At 34.1% G+C, this 15,246-nt stretch overlaps 1 protein-coding gene across 1 annotated transcript in view; it reads right to left on the bottom strand.

Annotated features, from left to right (window-relative positions):
- The window catches only part of LOC141295298 (serine/threonine-protein kinase MRCK alpha-like), a 72,653-nt gene that overhangs the window by 25,233 nt on the left and 32,174 nt on the right, over window positions 1–15,246 (bottom strand). The window contains exons 6-16 of the mRNA XM_073826508.1: window positions 12,699–12,792; window positions 6,745–6,945; window positions 5,476–5,724; window positions 5,281–5,360; window positions 4,331–4,491; window positions 4,096–4,218; window positions 3,834–3,967; window positions 2,499–2,741; window positions 2,297–2,407; window positions 797–1,044; window positions 390–495 (exon numbers count right to left, since the gene is read on the bottom strand). Coding sequence (XP_073682609.1) covers window positions 390–495; window positions 797–1,044; window positions 2,297–2,407; window positions 2,499–2,741; window positions 3,834–3,967; window positions 4,096–4,218; window positions 4,331–4,491; window positions 5,281–5,360; window positions 5,476–5,724; window positions 6,745–6,945; window positions 12,699–12,792 — 1,750 coding nt within the window. The remainder of the gene's footprint in view (window positions 1–389; window positions 496–796; window positions 1,045–2,296; window positions 2,408–2,498; window positions 2,742–3,833; window positions 3,968–4,095; window positions 4,219–4,330; window positions 4,492–5,280; window positions 5,361–5,475; window positions 5,725–6,744; window positions 6,946–12,698; window positions 12,793–15,246) is intronic.

Genomic DNA, 15,246 nt, shown 5'->3' with positions numbered 1-15,246 from the left:
TCTTGCATTTTTAACTGGAACATTGTAGCTTGTTAGTCACAAAGCTTATTTTCTGAAATAATTCAAAAGACAATGAAAAAATCTTATTTTCTTTTTGTTGAGGGAACCAGGGTGATGCAAACTTTGTGGCTGGCCAACAAAAACACGTCACCCCTGCAGCGCTCTATATCAGGGTATTTACAGGAATCATGGAGTTCAATTTAATACCTTTTAAGACCTTTTTAAGATTCTTTCCGTACATTTAAAAACATCATCGCCACTTTTTAGAGGTATAAGCAAGTTTTCATTTTAAAAACGATTAAATTTCTGTGAAATCACCTGCATCAGCGCATTAAGTAAATGAACTGCTGAATTTCATGTTGACTTGAGGCGAGTGTGTGAATGTTCACCTTGTCAAGTTCGCTGGAAAGTTTCTTGTTCTCCTCTGACAGCAGCACTCGCTCTCTCTCGTACTTCTGTTTGTACTCGCTCTCAAACTCCTCTCGTTCGCTCCGACTGTGAGGGCGAAATGATTTATTGAACATCAGGGTTACTGCACTCAGCATCCAACACACACCGCCAACATACTCACACAAGCCAAACTCCATAGCTTATTTTATGAAACATATTCTACGCTGGATTTTATTGCTTCCACTTATAATGTTAGTCAAGGTTCCTTGCACCACAAACGATTGCAATTTAGTTTTACATGACCACTTTCCAACCTCTGTGACCCTGAATTAACATGTGAAACAATACACGGTGGCGTTTCAAAAACAGCTAAAGTAAAGCACACTCTCTGGTAGTCGGATAATACCTCTCTCTGCGGGTCTTATCCAGCTTGTCTTTGAGCATCATTATTTCTTTCTTTAAGGTGAGCTGCTGTCCCTCTGATTCTCGCAGCTCTTTCTTGAGGTTCTTCAGTTCATTGGCATGTTGCTGTTCTCTGCGTGAAAGCTCTTCCTCGTAGAAAGCAGTCTTGTTCTCCAGGTCTGCTCGTAATTTACTGAGCTCCTGGTTCTGCTCAGATGACCCAACGCTTGGAGATCGGCCCACCTGTTTCTGCTGCTTAACGACAGGGAAAGAAAAAATATGGAAATTATCCGCAACCTGTATAGAGGTCATTAAGTTATGTGAAATTAGTAAATGTGACAACTGTTTTGTGAATAAAAGAAAAAAAAACAACAACTTTACACACAATAAAATAACTTACCAATATAAACAATGCATGAATTATAATAAAAATAATGTTTTGAAATTAGTAAAAGCAATTAAATACTGAATAAAACAAAAACCAATACAAACAATTTATGAATTATAAAAAAATAATGTATTCAAATTAATAAAACAAATTACATATTAAATAAATTAAAATAATCAATAAAACTATTTAATTATATGCTTATATTAAAAATATTAATCATAACAAGATAATGTAAAAAAGCAAACACAAATAATTAATCAATGTATTAATAGTTTAAGCAATTTAAGAATTATAATAACGCACAAAAAAATTAAGAAATTAAAAATATTTACTACATTAAAATAATGTATTACAATATATAGTAAAACTATTTATTAATTTCATTCTTATGTTTAAATAATTTATGAATAATAAAATAATGTACTAATTATTAAAACAATTAAAAACAATTCAAGGCAAATAATTACAATATGATAATGTATTAAAACTAACACAGATAATAATAAAATAATTTATTAATTATAAAATTACATTTCAATAATTTATTAATTACCATTTTGCACACTTTTATACTGACTATACTATTTTACGATTATAACTAATTTATTTGAGCCTTTTATTATATAAAATTTAAATTTATACATCATCTGAAAGCTGAATAAATAAGCTTTCCTTTGATGTATGGTTTGTGAGGATAGGACAATATTTGGAAAATATTGGAATCTGAGGGTGCAAAAAAATCAAAATATTAAGAAAATCGCCTTTGAAGTAATCCAAATGAAGTTCTTAGCAATGCATATTACTAATCAAAAATTAACTTTTTATATATTTACTGTAGGAAATTTACAAAATATCTTCATGGAACATGATTTTTACTTAATATCCTAATGATTTTTAGCATAAAAGAAAAATTGATCATTTTGACCCATACTTTTTTTGGCTATTGCTACAAATACACCTGTGCGACTTCAGACTGGTTTTATAGAATAAAAGACGATAGCATAGTTATCTTTACAGAGTGAACAGGCCTTTATGCAAATTTTCCATGTTTGAGGAGTCACGTTGCCCCCTTAACAGTATTTACAGAGATAAAGTATTTTTAAGTACACAAACCTTCATTCCTTCCAGCTCCTCTTCCAGCTGTCTGCTGTACTGCTCACTGCGTTCCTTCAGCTTCTTCTCTTTCTGAGCCTCAGCAGACCACTCTTCAGCCTGGGCCTCCATCTACACGCACAGACACAGAGTTTACACATATTTAATGTATGAGCCTGCTGAACAGACTCCTGTGATCAGCCTTTCTCCTCCACACATTTACCTCTTTCTTGGCCCGCTCGGCTTTGCGCACTTCTAGCCGCAGTGCCTCCACCTTTTGATTGAGGGAATCCATCTCCTCCTCTTTGTCCCGGAGCTGTCGGGAAATTCGTTGTTTATGTGAACGCAGCTCTGTCACCTTCTCGCTCACCTCGGTGAACTCCTGCATGGCCATTTTCCTCTGGCTGCCCGCCTCCTTCAGCTCCTTGCCTTGAGTTTTCAGCTTCTCGGAGGACTCCTGCAGACTCTGTAGGCAAAAAAGTTGGAAAAATACAAATATATACACACACACACAGTTAAAGTCAAAAGTTTACATACACCTTGTTAATACACATGTTAATTATTTTACCAAAATAAGATGGATCATATAAAATGCAAATTTTTTTTTTTTATTTACTACTGAGAAAAGATATTTCACATAAAAGACTTTACATGTAGTCCACAAGAGAATAGATGAATTTATAAAAATTACCCCGGTTCAAAAGTTAACACCTTGATTCTTAATACTGTGTTGTTACCGGAGTAATCCACCACTGTTTTTTTTTTTTTTTTTTTAAGTGATAGTTGTTAATAAGTCCCTTGTTTGCCCTGAACAGTTAAACTGCCTGCTTTTCTTCAGAAAAATCCTTCAGGTCCCACAAATTCTTTAGTTTTTCAGCATTTTTTGTGTATTTGATCCCTTTCCAACAATGAATTTTGAGATCCATCTTTTCACACTGAGGACAACTGAGGGACTCGTATGCAACTATTACAGAGGGTTCAAACACTCACTGATGCTCCAGAAGGAAACACAACGCATTAAGCTTTTTGAATTTGAAGATTAGGGTAAATTTTGCTTATTTTGTCTTCTGAGAAACATGTAAGTATCTTTTGTAGCTTCTGAAGGGTAGTACTAAATTAAAAAGTGAGAAATAAGAAAAAATCTACACATCTGTTCAAAAGTTTACACCCCCGGCTGTTAATGCATCGTATTTCCTTGTGAAGCATCAGTGAGCGTTTGAACTTTCTGTAAAGTTGCATACGAGTCTCTCAGTTGTCCTCAGTGTAAAAAGATGGATCTTAAAATCATACAGTCATTGTTGAAAAGGGTTCAAATACACAAAAATGCCAAAAAACCAAAGAATTTGTGGGAGCTGAAGGATTTTTTTTGAAGAACAGCAGGCAGTTTAACTGTTCAGAAAACAGGTACTCATAAACAACTATCACTAAACAAAAAAAACAAGCTGTAGAATTTTGCAGATTCTGCAAGGTGTATGTAAACTTTTGAACCATATCATGATTTTGACTGTCAAACAAATGTATGCGACTTTGCTATGAGAGGCTGCGGTTAAAGTTGTACCTTCTGCAGCTCATCTCTCTCCTGCTTCATGCTCTTGAGCTGTTTCTCCAGAGATCGGACCTGTTTGGAGGAGTCCTCCAGATCTCTGCGGGCAGAACTGGTCTGTTCTAACTTCTGCTCCACCTGTCCTGTATCTGAAGTGAGATAAAAGGAGGAGAGAGACAAAAACATAAGCCAAAAACACAAACAATAATGTAAGAATAACATCTGGTTACATGAGACATAAGGGTGATGCATGCTCATATGTAGTGTCTGAGATTACCCGCAATCTGTTTCCTTAGCATTTCTAACTCTTCCTTCAGACCACGGATCTCAACCTCTCTGTTGGAGGAAACAGGCCCGTCCACGCTGGAGTGCTGCAGAGTCTGAACCGTTTTTGTGGACTCTGAAAATCAGAAGACATTTCAGCTGTCAGCCAGGCAGAGAACTAACTTTGTGGGATTGTTAACACAGAAAATAACCTGATAGGTCTCTAGAGGTATAAGATGGACAGACACCTTGTAGTTTGCGACTGAGCTCCAGCTTTTCCTGCTCCAGACGGCGGATCCTCCGCTCGTACGCCTCAGTAGCCAGACTGTCCTCCAGGCCGCGCTGCACGGACACATCCATCTGCGCAGGTGCCGCAGACTCCCGCAGGCAACCGCGGTCGGACAGAGTACTGTACGAGAAGAGAGGGGCAAATGATCACAAGAGAGACTCATACTGTTAAAAAACTGGGTACAGCTTTTTTGTTGTGGGTCAATGCAATATGCAAAAAAAAAAAAAAAGACACCGTTTAAAAGTTTACATCCCCTTGATTCTTATTACTGTGTTGTCCTCAGTGTAAAAAGATGGATCTTAAAATAATAGTCATCGGGAAAGGGTTCAAATACACAAAAATGCTGAAAAAAAAAAAAACATTTGTGGGACCCAAAGGATTTTTCTGAAGAACAGCAAGCAGTTTACAGACACAGATGTGGATTATTTGGGTACCAACACAGCATTTAGAATCAAGCGTATGTAAACTTTTGAACGGGGTAATTTTTATAAATTTAATATATCATCATGCATTTTGGATGATCCCTCTTATTTTGATAAAATAATTAACATTTTGGAGATTCTGTAAGGTGTATGTAAACTTGACTTCAACTGCATTTCATATTCAGTGTTTGACAAGCTAGAATAAAGGGCTTTTTTTATTTATTTTTTATATATATATTAAAGTTTTTCAGGTTTTTTGGCAAATTGCATGGAAACCAATGGGGGCTCAGTTTGAGCCCAAGACAAAAGTTGTAGCACACAACTATGTGTCAATAAATAGTAAAACCAGTGCTTCAAGCAGTTCAAATGTGGGTTTAAGGGAGGTTAAACAAGGGAATGGGATTGCAACACCATGCAGGCCAGATTTGGACCTGCATCTCTTGTATGATCATCTAAGTTGACAGTGATATCTCAGCTGATTTCTTACCAGTTGCTAGTGTAGGTGAATCCTACAAATGGGAAATGGTGTCCTGAGAATGCGGTGTGAGAAGGAGGCGGCATTGTCTCCTAAAACAGAGCAGGGATTGTAAGTGTTAGCCGTACCATTTCGATTAAAGACCAGAGTTTGTGGATTCAAACCCCAGCAATGAGTGATTGTATTAATGTAGGTGTAAAACACTACCGTGTTCTTGAGGCAGTCGTCATCCACATCAAAGTTTGACGTGTCAGATGGGCTGCTGACTTCAGGGATGTACGGGGCGTCACAGTTGCGAATATTCTGCCAGTCAATGCCGGTGAAAAAGGGGTGCTGTTTGAAGTCCTCGATGCCGTTCTGGCCCAGTCTATGCTCTCTGCAGCAGATGAGTCTGCGGATCAGGTCTTTGGCATTTTCAGAGACGTCCGTCACATGAGCAGGAAACTGGAACCGCTCCTGCGGGAAACACAAAGTAAAAGCACAATATTTAAGACACAATATTAAAAGGCTTTTATGACACTTAATGACATTTTTAATATAATAAAAATAAAATAATATGGCTAATGAACTGAATAAGTTACTTGTTGTGTTTTGTGTTTAAGGTTTTCATGATTCAATATGACTTTAAAATAAATAATTAACCATATATACTACCAGTCAAAAGTTTCTGAACAGTAAAAGTCTCTTCTGCTTACCAAGCCTGCATTTATTAGATCCAAAGTACAGCAAAAACAGTCAAATTTCGAAATATTTTTAATATTTTAAATAACTGTTTTCTATTAGAATATATTTTAAAATGTAATTTATTCATGTGATTTCAAAGCTGAATTTTTGGCATTAATGATGCCAAAAATTCAGCTTTGAAACACATTCTCCAGTCACATTCTTCAGAAATCCTTCTGATATTCAGATTTGCTGCTCAAAAAAAACATTATTATAATTATCTTGAAAACAGCTGAGCAGAATTTTTTCAGGTTTTTTTGATGAATGGAAAGTTTAAAAAAACAGCATTTATCGGAAATAGAAACCTTTTGTAACATTATAAATGTCTGCATCATCACTTTTGATCAATTTAAAGCATCTTTGCTAAATAACAGTATAAATTCTATAATTTATTAAACCCTAAGCTTTTGAATGGTATAATGTACAATTTTAAAAAAGCTTTGTATTTCAGATAAATGCTGATATTTGGATCTTTCTATTTATCAAAGAACCTTGTTTTAAGCATTGATAATAATAGCTCTGATCACAGGAATAAATTACATTTTAAAATATATTTAAATAGACAACAGTTATTTTAAATAGTAAAAGTATTTCACAATATTACTGATTTAGCTGTATTTTGAATCAAATAAATGCAGGCTTGGTGAGCAGAAGAGACTTCTTTTAAAAAAAAGCATAAAAACAATAAAAATGTGTTAAATCACTGCAGTGCATGGATTATTGTTTTAAAATTAAACTGCTATGGCTCTGTACCTTGTGGTTCATAATCTTCCCATACGTTTCCACTAGTGACTCTGCGTAGAAAGGAGTTTCCCCGTACAGCATCTCATACATGCAGACGCCCAGTGACCACCAGTCACATTCAGGGCCATATTTCCCTTTCCCATCCTCCATGGCCTGCAGGATCTCAGGGGAGATGTAGTCTGGAGTGCCCACAGCAACAGAGGACTGCACCTGCGAGGACAGAAAATGGACATGTTGGAAAGTTCAAGAAGAGGAAAGGTTGCATATTGCACACAAAAATAGAACACAAAGTCTTAATCTAACAAGCTTTAAACAGATTAGAGGCATATGTATATTATATCAATTCTTCTTTGGAAACTAAGTCAAATTCACAAGGAACTGGTTGGCACAAGAGACTTTCTAGGTATACACGCAATATATTAGGGTAACCATATGTTGAACTGCCCAGGATTTCTAAATAGCTGAAAATAACCAGATTTAGCTTTGTTTTCCTATTGCCATGCTCTCAACAGTCTTTGTCCATTTTATATCTGCATATTTGCATTGCTTTAACTGTTCTCTGTAGATCCCACTATCTTGCATGCCATGATTGGTTGATTATGTACAATGCCTGCATGCTATTTCCTTACCGTATGACCTCAAGTATGACAACAATACTATATGTGAAACTGGATCACAAAACAAGTCTTAAATAGCACAGGTATATTTGCAGCAATAGCCAAAAATACATTGTATGGGTCAAAATTATAGATTTTTCTTTTATGCCAAAAATTATTAGGATATTAACTAAAGATATTTTGTAAATTTCTTACCATAAATATATCAAAACTTATTTTTTGATTAGTAAAATGCATTGCTAAGAAGTTCATTTAGACAAATTTAAAGGCAGTTTTCTCAATATTTAGATTTTTTTTGCACCCTCAGCCTTTTTCAGTTGCATCTCGGCCAAATATTGTTCTATCCTAACAAATACATCAAGAAATACAACCATATGTCAATGGAAAGCTTATTTGTTCAGCTTTCAGATGATGTATAAATCTCAATTTCAAATAAATTGACCCTAATGACTGGTTTTGTGGTCAAGGGTTACATATATTCAAAAGGAAACACACAGTATTTTCTGCTTTGTTCTCTGATTTACGTCTTTAAAAGTCTGTAGTCAATTGTAGTAACAAGTTATTTTCTTCTTTCTCATATATATTCTGTACAAATGCTTTATGAGACTTTTTGTAAGAAAAAAAAAATCACTTTTTTCACCGAAACTTGCTTTATGTGAATGATTTTTTTTTTTTTTTGCCATTTAGGGAAGTGTCTGGTTAGCTTTTAAAGGTCTGTCTTTAATACGTTCAGATAAAAGAGAACTTTTTGTTTTATTTCAATTTTGATTCATTTGAGTGAATTTCACAAAACCTGTCAAGAACATGTAGAGGTTATATATACAAAAAACAAGCCAGAAACAGAAACGTAGATATTTTGCATAAAGAAAATACATTTGTATGTAAATACTTTTTTTCTTATTCCTGAAAAAAAAAAAAAAAAAAAAAAAATTCCCATTTGAATTTTGTCATGAAATGTGAACGGATATGTTCCTGATAGGTTTCGTGAGCTGTATCTATTTACTGTGGCATTTGTCATTAAGACTGCAGGAGAATTCAGGACCTGGCATGTTGAGAACAGAAACAGAGGTGCTCAGTGTCTGTCTGAGCGGATCAGATCACATCACATCCTGTCAGCCAACAAGGTTGCAAAACAAAGTAATCCCTGGAAATGCTTTTGATTGGCACAGCACTCATCACTGTAAAATGCAAATGAACAATTAAAGCCATCGCATTGGTTGCAGCCAGCAGAGGAGGGCGTGGCTTAGGGGGGACATGACGGTCCAAGTATTCAGATACACAAAGACCTCTCAGAACACAGACCGCACTGAGAGGGAAAAAGAGAGAGAGGTATCACTAGAGACCACTAATGAACGGGGGGGATGATTGGAGCTTCCTGGCCCGGGTTCAAGGGGGCTGAGGGGGCGGAAACCGTCTGTAATGCAGCCTGTGGCAGATGTGTGCAGCTGGAAGAATTTGTGGAAGTGAGGCAGTAAATTAGCTGCTCTCGCTGGCAGTGACACACACTTGAAAACACACGGACATGTGAAGAGAGTTAGGCACACACGTGCGAACACGCAGAGACCACACTCACGCTGTTCTTGTCAGAAGTCGGGGGGATATCCTGCCGAGCTATCTGCGACGTGCCAGAAAACAGCAGCACATATCAAATGAAATACTCACCCCGGCTTCAAAGATGTGTGACTGAAATACAACTCTGGTCATAAACTGCCTTTCAAACCAAGGGTGTCCTCTGGGTCTCCCATTATTTTATATTAAAACAGCGTGCCTAGAGCAGTGGTTCTCAATCCTGGTCCTGGAGGACCCCTGCTCTGCACATTTTGCATGTCTCGCTTATTTAACACACCTGATTGAGATCATCAACTTGTTAGTTCAGTTCATGGATCTCTCTCCTAATGAGCTGATGATCTCAATCAGGTGTGTTAAATAAGGGAGACATGCAAAATGTGCAGAGCAGGGGTCCCCCAGGACCAGGATTGAGAACCACTGGTCTAGAGGATAGAGCCAGAGCCCAATTTCATCAACAGATTTTTCTTTTTTTTTGTCAAGCTAAACTCACAATTTCATGTCTAAGCGCTTCCCATCATAACACTAGGAGAAAGATGTCTTGGTGACCTAACTTATCCTGTAGCTTTTTCGATTAACTTTTTTAAAGTACCGATCAACATAACATCATTCAAATGCTTGGGGTATTTTTTTAATGCTCACAATGGATGCATTTATTTGACTAAAAATACAGTTAAAATCGTAATAACAGTAATATTGTGAAATATTATCAAAATTTAAAAGAATGTTTTCTTTCAAAAGTAATGTACACTACCAGTTAAAAGTTTTTGGACAGTAACATTTTTAAATGTTTTTTACTCTCTTTTGCTCACCAAGCTTGCATTTATCTAATCCAAAGTACAGAAAACACAAATATTTTTACTATTTAAAATAACTGTTTTCTATTTGAATATATTTTAAAACGTAACTTATTCCTGAGATTTCAAAGCTGAATTTTAGCTTCATTACTCCATTCACATGATCCTTCAGACATCAATCAAATATTCTGATTTGCTGCCTAAGAAACACTTATTATTATTTCTATGTTGAAAACAGCCGAGTAGAATCTTATGAGGCTTCTTTGCTGAACAGAAAGTTCAGATGAACAGCATTTATCTGTAATAAATATCTTTTGAAATATTAGTGCTTTGCTAAATATAAGTATTAATTTCTAATTAATTAATTTTAATTTATATGCTTTGAATCGTTCTATTAATTAAAGAAAACTGAAAAAAATTGATAATAATAAAAATGTTTCTTGAACAGCAAATCAGCTTATTAGAATGATTTCTGCAGATCATGTGACATTGAAGACTGCAGTAATGATGCTGAAAATTCAGCTTTGATCACAGGAAAAAATTACATTTTAAAATATATTCAAATAGAAAGCTGTTTTTTTAATACTAAAAAAATTTCACAATATTACTGCTTTTGTTGTATTTTGGATCAAATAATTGCAGGTTCGGTGAGCAGAAGAGACTTCTTACTGTATGAAAACTTTTGAGTGATAGTGTATTTTTGTGATGCAAAGCTAAATTTTCAGCATCATTACTCATTCTTCAGTGTCACATGATCCTTCAGACATCATTCAAATATTCTGATTTGCTGCCTAAGAAACACTTATTATTATTACTATGTTGAAAACAGCCGAGTAGAATTTTATGAGGCTTCTTTGCTGAACAGAAGGTTCAGATGAACAGCATTTATCTGAAATAAATATCTTCTGAATTAGTGCTTTGCTAAGTATAAGTATTAATTTCTAATTAATTCATTTTAATTTATATGCTTTGAAAAAAAAAAACTACTCAATAAATTGATAATAATAATAAAAATGTTTCTTGAACAGCAAATCAGCATATTAGAATGATTTTTGCAGATCATGTGACATTGAAGACTGCAGTAATGATGCTGAAAATTCAGCTTTGATCACAGGAAAAAATTACATTTTAAAATATATTCAAATAGAAAGCTGTTTTTTTAAATACTAAAAAAATTCACAACATTACTGCTTTTGTTGTATTTTGGATCAAATAAATGCAGGTTCGGTGAGCAGAAGAGACTTCTTACTGTATGAAAACTTTTGAGTGATAGTGTATTTTTGTGATGCAAAGCTAAATTTTCAGCATCATTACTCATTCTTCAGTGTCACATGATCCTTCAGAAATCTTTCTAATATGCTGATTTTATGCCAAATATTCTGTGGACAGGAAGTGAACTAAATTATGGGAAAACAACTAGATCAGAAACTGACCCCAAAAAGTATTTGGAAACATACGTCACACTTAAAAAATGTATGAATGTCATTGCATTAGGTCTAGGTCTTTTTCATTAATTTTCTGTTAAGTGATTTAAAAAACACAACTCTTAAGTAATAAGGTCTAAGGAACAAATCCAACCAGTTTTTAAGATGAATCACAATATTGCACACTCTTATTTGAAATGTCAAAAAGTATATAAAAATGAGGGAAAATCAGTCCAAGATAAATGATTGTGGGGGAATGAATTATAATTCCATGAAATACTGCTAATGGTGCCAGTTTTTCCCTTTAAAGAGACTTGAACTTTCCTCAATTATACATTTCTGTTGTAAAGCTTTCAAGTAGGGCCCTATGAAATCTGTTTAAATTTTTTCCCCCATATTCTGTTTTTATTTTTCTATATTCTACTTTAATTTTTTTTGGACTCATTTTTAATAGTTAAATGAAATGTATTAATCAAAAGGAAGGTCTAATTCATTAAAATCATGAAACTTACAAAATTTCACATCAATTTATTACGAGTTACATGTTTATGGCCTTATAATTTTTTTTTTTTACCATATATATTATTGTTACCAAATTCTGTATGTCTAATTATTTGAATGCATAAAACAACTTTATGTTTTCAACCTTATGAAATGTTTTTTTCCCGCCTCAGATATTCTGTGTTGAGAATTTAAAATTTTCTGGTTATCAAATGAAGGCATAAAACAATAATTTAATTTATCTTTGAATTATTGAAAATTAAACTATTTTTGGGGGGCAAACGAAGGTGATTTCCTATTAATGTTAAAACATAGAAAAAAATGTTGAGTAATTATTCCTTAAAAAATAAAATTGTAATAATTTTAGTAGTAGTATGTACATTATAATTTACAATAGTAATATATTTCTGGCAGAATGTCTTCAAGTTAAACCAAACTCTTATTTTGACAGGTTGCCATGCACGTGAATACCTTTAGACTTTGACTGTGTACATGACATGACACTAGTTTTACTCAAATGAAACGGTAAAATGCTCATGAAGTGACTCATGGCAGTTCCGGAGATGTTGCTCATGTATTTATGCCCTAATTTAATTAGACAACAGACGCTGAAATCATTGTGAGCGTCACACGTGCTACAATACATGTGTAGTAAAAACTAAACTGTGTGTCTGTGCCTTTTATTCATACAGAGACAGGCAGAACATGCAAGATTCATATTTAAATAGTGTTTTTGCAGCTTAATATTTACATATTTCTAAATGAATTCAAGTCTAATGACCTACTTTTGATTAATTCTTTCAAAGTTCGACAAATCCCATGAGATTCTGATTATACAGTAAGTTCCGTTTTTTTTAATGGATTTCTCGATTCTGTCCACGTTTTTCCGAATCTCGGAAATCATGGTTGTAAGATTCGTCTGACCCACTCCCATATAAATAGAGAGACCCAGTTCACACAAACAGCTCTAAACAACAATCCCTGATTACTGTTTTCTTCTTCTGTGAAATATGATCATTAACAATCTGGTGTGATATTCATTCAGCTAACATACTAACCGTTCCATCCTCTGTGAGCTTAAGACAGGAGCCGAAATCTGCGAGTCGAATGTGTCCGTTCACATCCATAAGAATGTTATCCGGCTTGATGTCTCTGTTAGAGAGAAAACAGGAGATCGCATTAATACAAGGAAGATGGACAAAGTTGATTCCAATCCCAGGTAACACTCTTTAAATGCAAAGTAAGTTCCTATTGATAAAGGTTTCTGCAAAATGCATTAATGCAAATATTGCTATTATTTTATTTGGTTTACATGGAGGAAAAATCTTTTTGAGCCATGTTGTGGCTTGCTGCTTTATTTTACAACCTCAGAGCCACTTCAAGTCCAGTGCGCACTTTAGAGAGCTTCTTAATGAGACAGAGCAGTAATTCACAGTGGACTTCACAGTAGGGACTTGTGTCCGCCCTGTAAATCACCTCTATTCCTAAGAGAAAGCCACATAGGAAACACACAAAAAGCCTCCCTCCACACGGCATAACCCTGGCTCTCATAAGAGGAAGTCAAAACAAATAGGTCAGAGATCTGAACCTGTCATTTTGAGGACTGGATTAGTTTTAATAGCGTTTGAGAGGTGTTCGCTGCCCCGTCTGTGACCTGCCCACGGGGCACTAGAAGCACAAACAAACAGGAATCAAAGTGTCGCAAGTTCGTGTCTCCATTACAGCTTATCTAAAGCTGCGTGTCAGAGACGGGAACGAAATACAGACGGTTCTTATTCTCGCTCATTCGCCACTCGTAAATTTGATCCAGGAGTTTGACGTGGAGCTGTAATAAAGTCGGAGTGAATGTTTGCGTGTGCCTTGTATAGACATGAATTATGACACTGCTCGTGAGGTGAGTTTCCTTCAACATCTCACCCAAATGGCCGCTGAATCCTGTAATAATGTTCAATGGCCAGCCAGCTTTTCAATTTACCATAGCAAAAAGCTCTTTTGAGATTTATAATGAAAGCAAGGTTGCACTAAGAGCTCAATGGAAACTTGATACTGAGGTAGAGGGGAAAAAGGATCATATTCTTAATTTTTGGAGAATTTTTATACTCCTTTAAGAAATAAGTCTGTGCACACTGAATACAAATTGCTATAGAAGCCAAGCAATTAAGAAAAACTGACAAAAACTAAGATTAAAGCTCATGAGATTTACGTAAAAGCAAGCACACTGTGTCTGGATGAGCCAGTGCAAAAATTTAACGAAAAGCATAATTACATAGGACCCTATGATTTCCTTGACAGAATCCAGTCATAAAAAGAGAATTTACTGTATAACATAGAATGACATTAAATTTGCCAAATTTTAGATGAAAAAATCAAAAGTAGGTCAGTACACTTAAATCAAAATGTGATATGGACTAGTGTTTGTGAATATTAAGCTTCAAAAAGGCATTTACTACACATATTGAAGTGCACATATTGAAGTGCACATATTGAAGTGCACATATTGAAGTGCAAGGTGTTTTCTGTCTCTGCTGCCTCAATATATGAGTAGATGAACACAAACAATCTCTAGAACTGCTGTGTCATAGAGAAACTATTGTCATATCATATACAAACAGAAACTTAAAGGTTCCTCTAAAAATGAAAATGTATTTGGCAAAAAAATAAAACAGAATTTGGCAAAAAAATAAAACAGATTTCATAGGACCCGTCAAAATAAATGTTTGGTTTTACTTGAAGAAACTGTGACAGAAATATATTACTTAAATGTAATGACAATACTACTACTACTAATAATAATAATAATATAAAATTATTAATAAAATATGTTTCTTCAAGGAATATTTACAGAAAAAATATTTACCATAATTTATTTACCAGAAAAATGTTAATACACAACACAGTATTTCTGAAAAAAAATAAAATAAATAAAATAATAACTTAATCTTTTATAAAATTAATTAACGAGATGCTTTTGATTATTACATTTTAATATAGAATCTAGAAATTAATGGAAAACACAGAATTTGGAAAAAACTGAACTGAATTTGAGGAAGGGAGGGCTATTTCATAGGGCCTTAAAAATAAAATTTTTGTTAAACCTGTTAAATTACAACAGTCTAGAGTCTAGATTAAAACAGTCTAGAAAAACTTTAATGGAAAAAAAATGGAATCCAGAAGATTTTACTGAAAAAACACACTTAGAAAAAACTAAATTTGGCAAAAAAAATAAAAAGAATTTGGTAAAAAAATAAAACAGAATTTGGCAAAAAATAAAATAGAATTCGGCAAAAAATAAAACAGAATTTAGCAAAAAATAAAATAGAATTTGGAAAAAAAACAGAATTTAGCAAAAAATTAAACAGAATTTGGCAAAAAAAAAAAGAAAAAAGAATTTAGCAAAAAATTAAACAGAATTTGCATTCAAAACTCTAAGTTTAGAATTTAGTACTTGTATCCAGCAAGGATGCATTGAAGTAAAAGAGTGCAAATATTTTATAAATTTCTATAAACAAACTTTTTATTTATCAAATAATACTGAAAAAATGGTTTCCACAAAAAGCACAAAAGTTATAATAATAGGAAATTTTTCTTGCGCAGCAAAACAGCATT

The sequence above is a fragment of the Garra rufa genome, chromosome 21, assembly GCF_049309525.1.
Source record: "Garra rufa chromosome 21, GarRuf1.0, whole genome shotgun sequence".
Lineage (NCBI taxonomy): Eukaryota > Metazoa > Chordata > Actinopteri > Cypriniformes > Cyprinidae > Garra > Garra rufa.
This window is presented reverse-complemented; position numbering and strand designations above follow the sequence as displayed.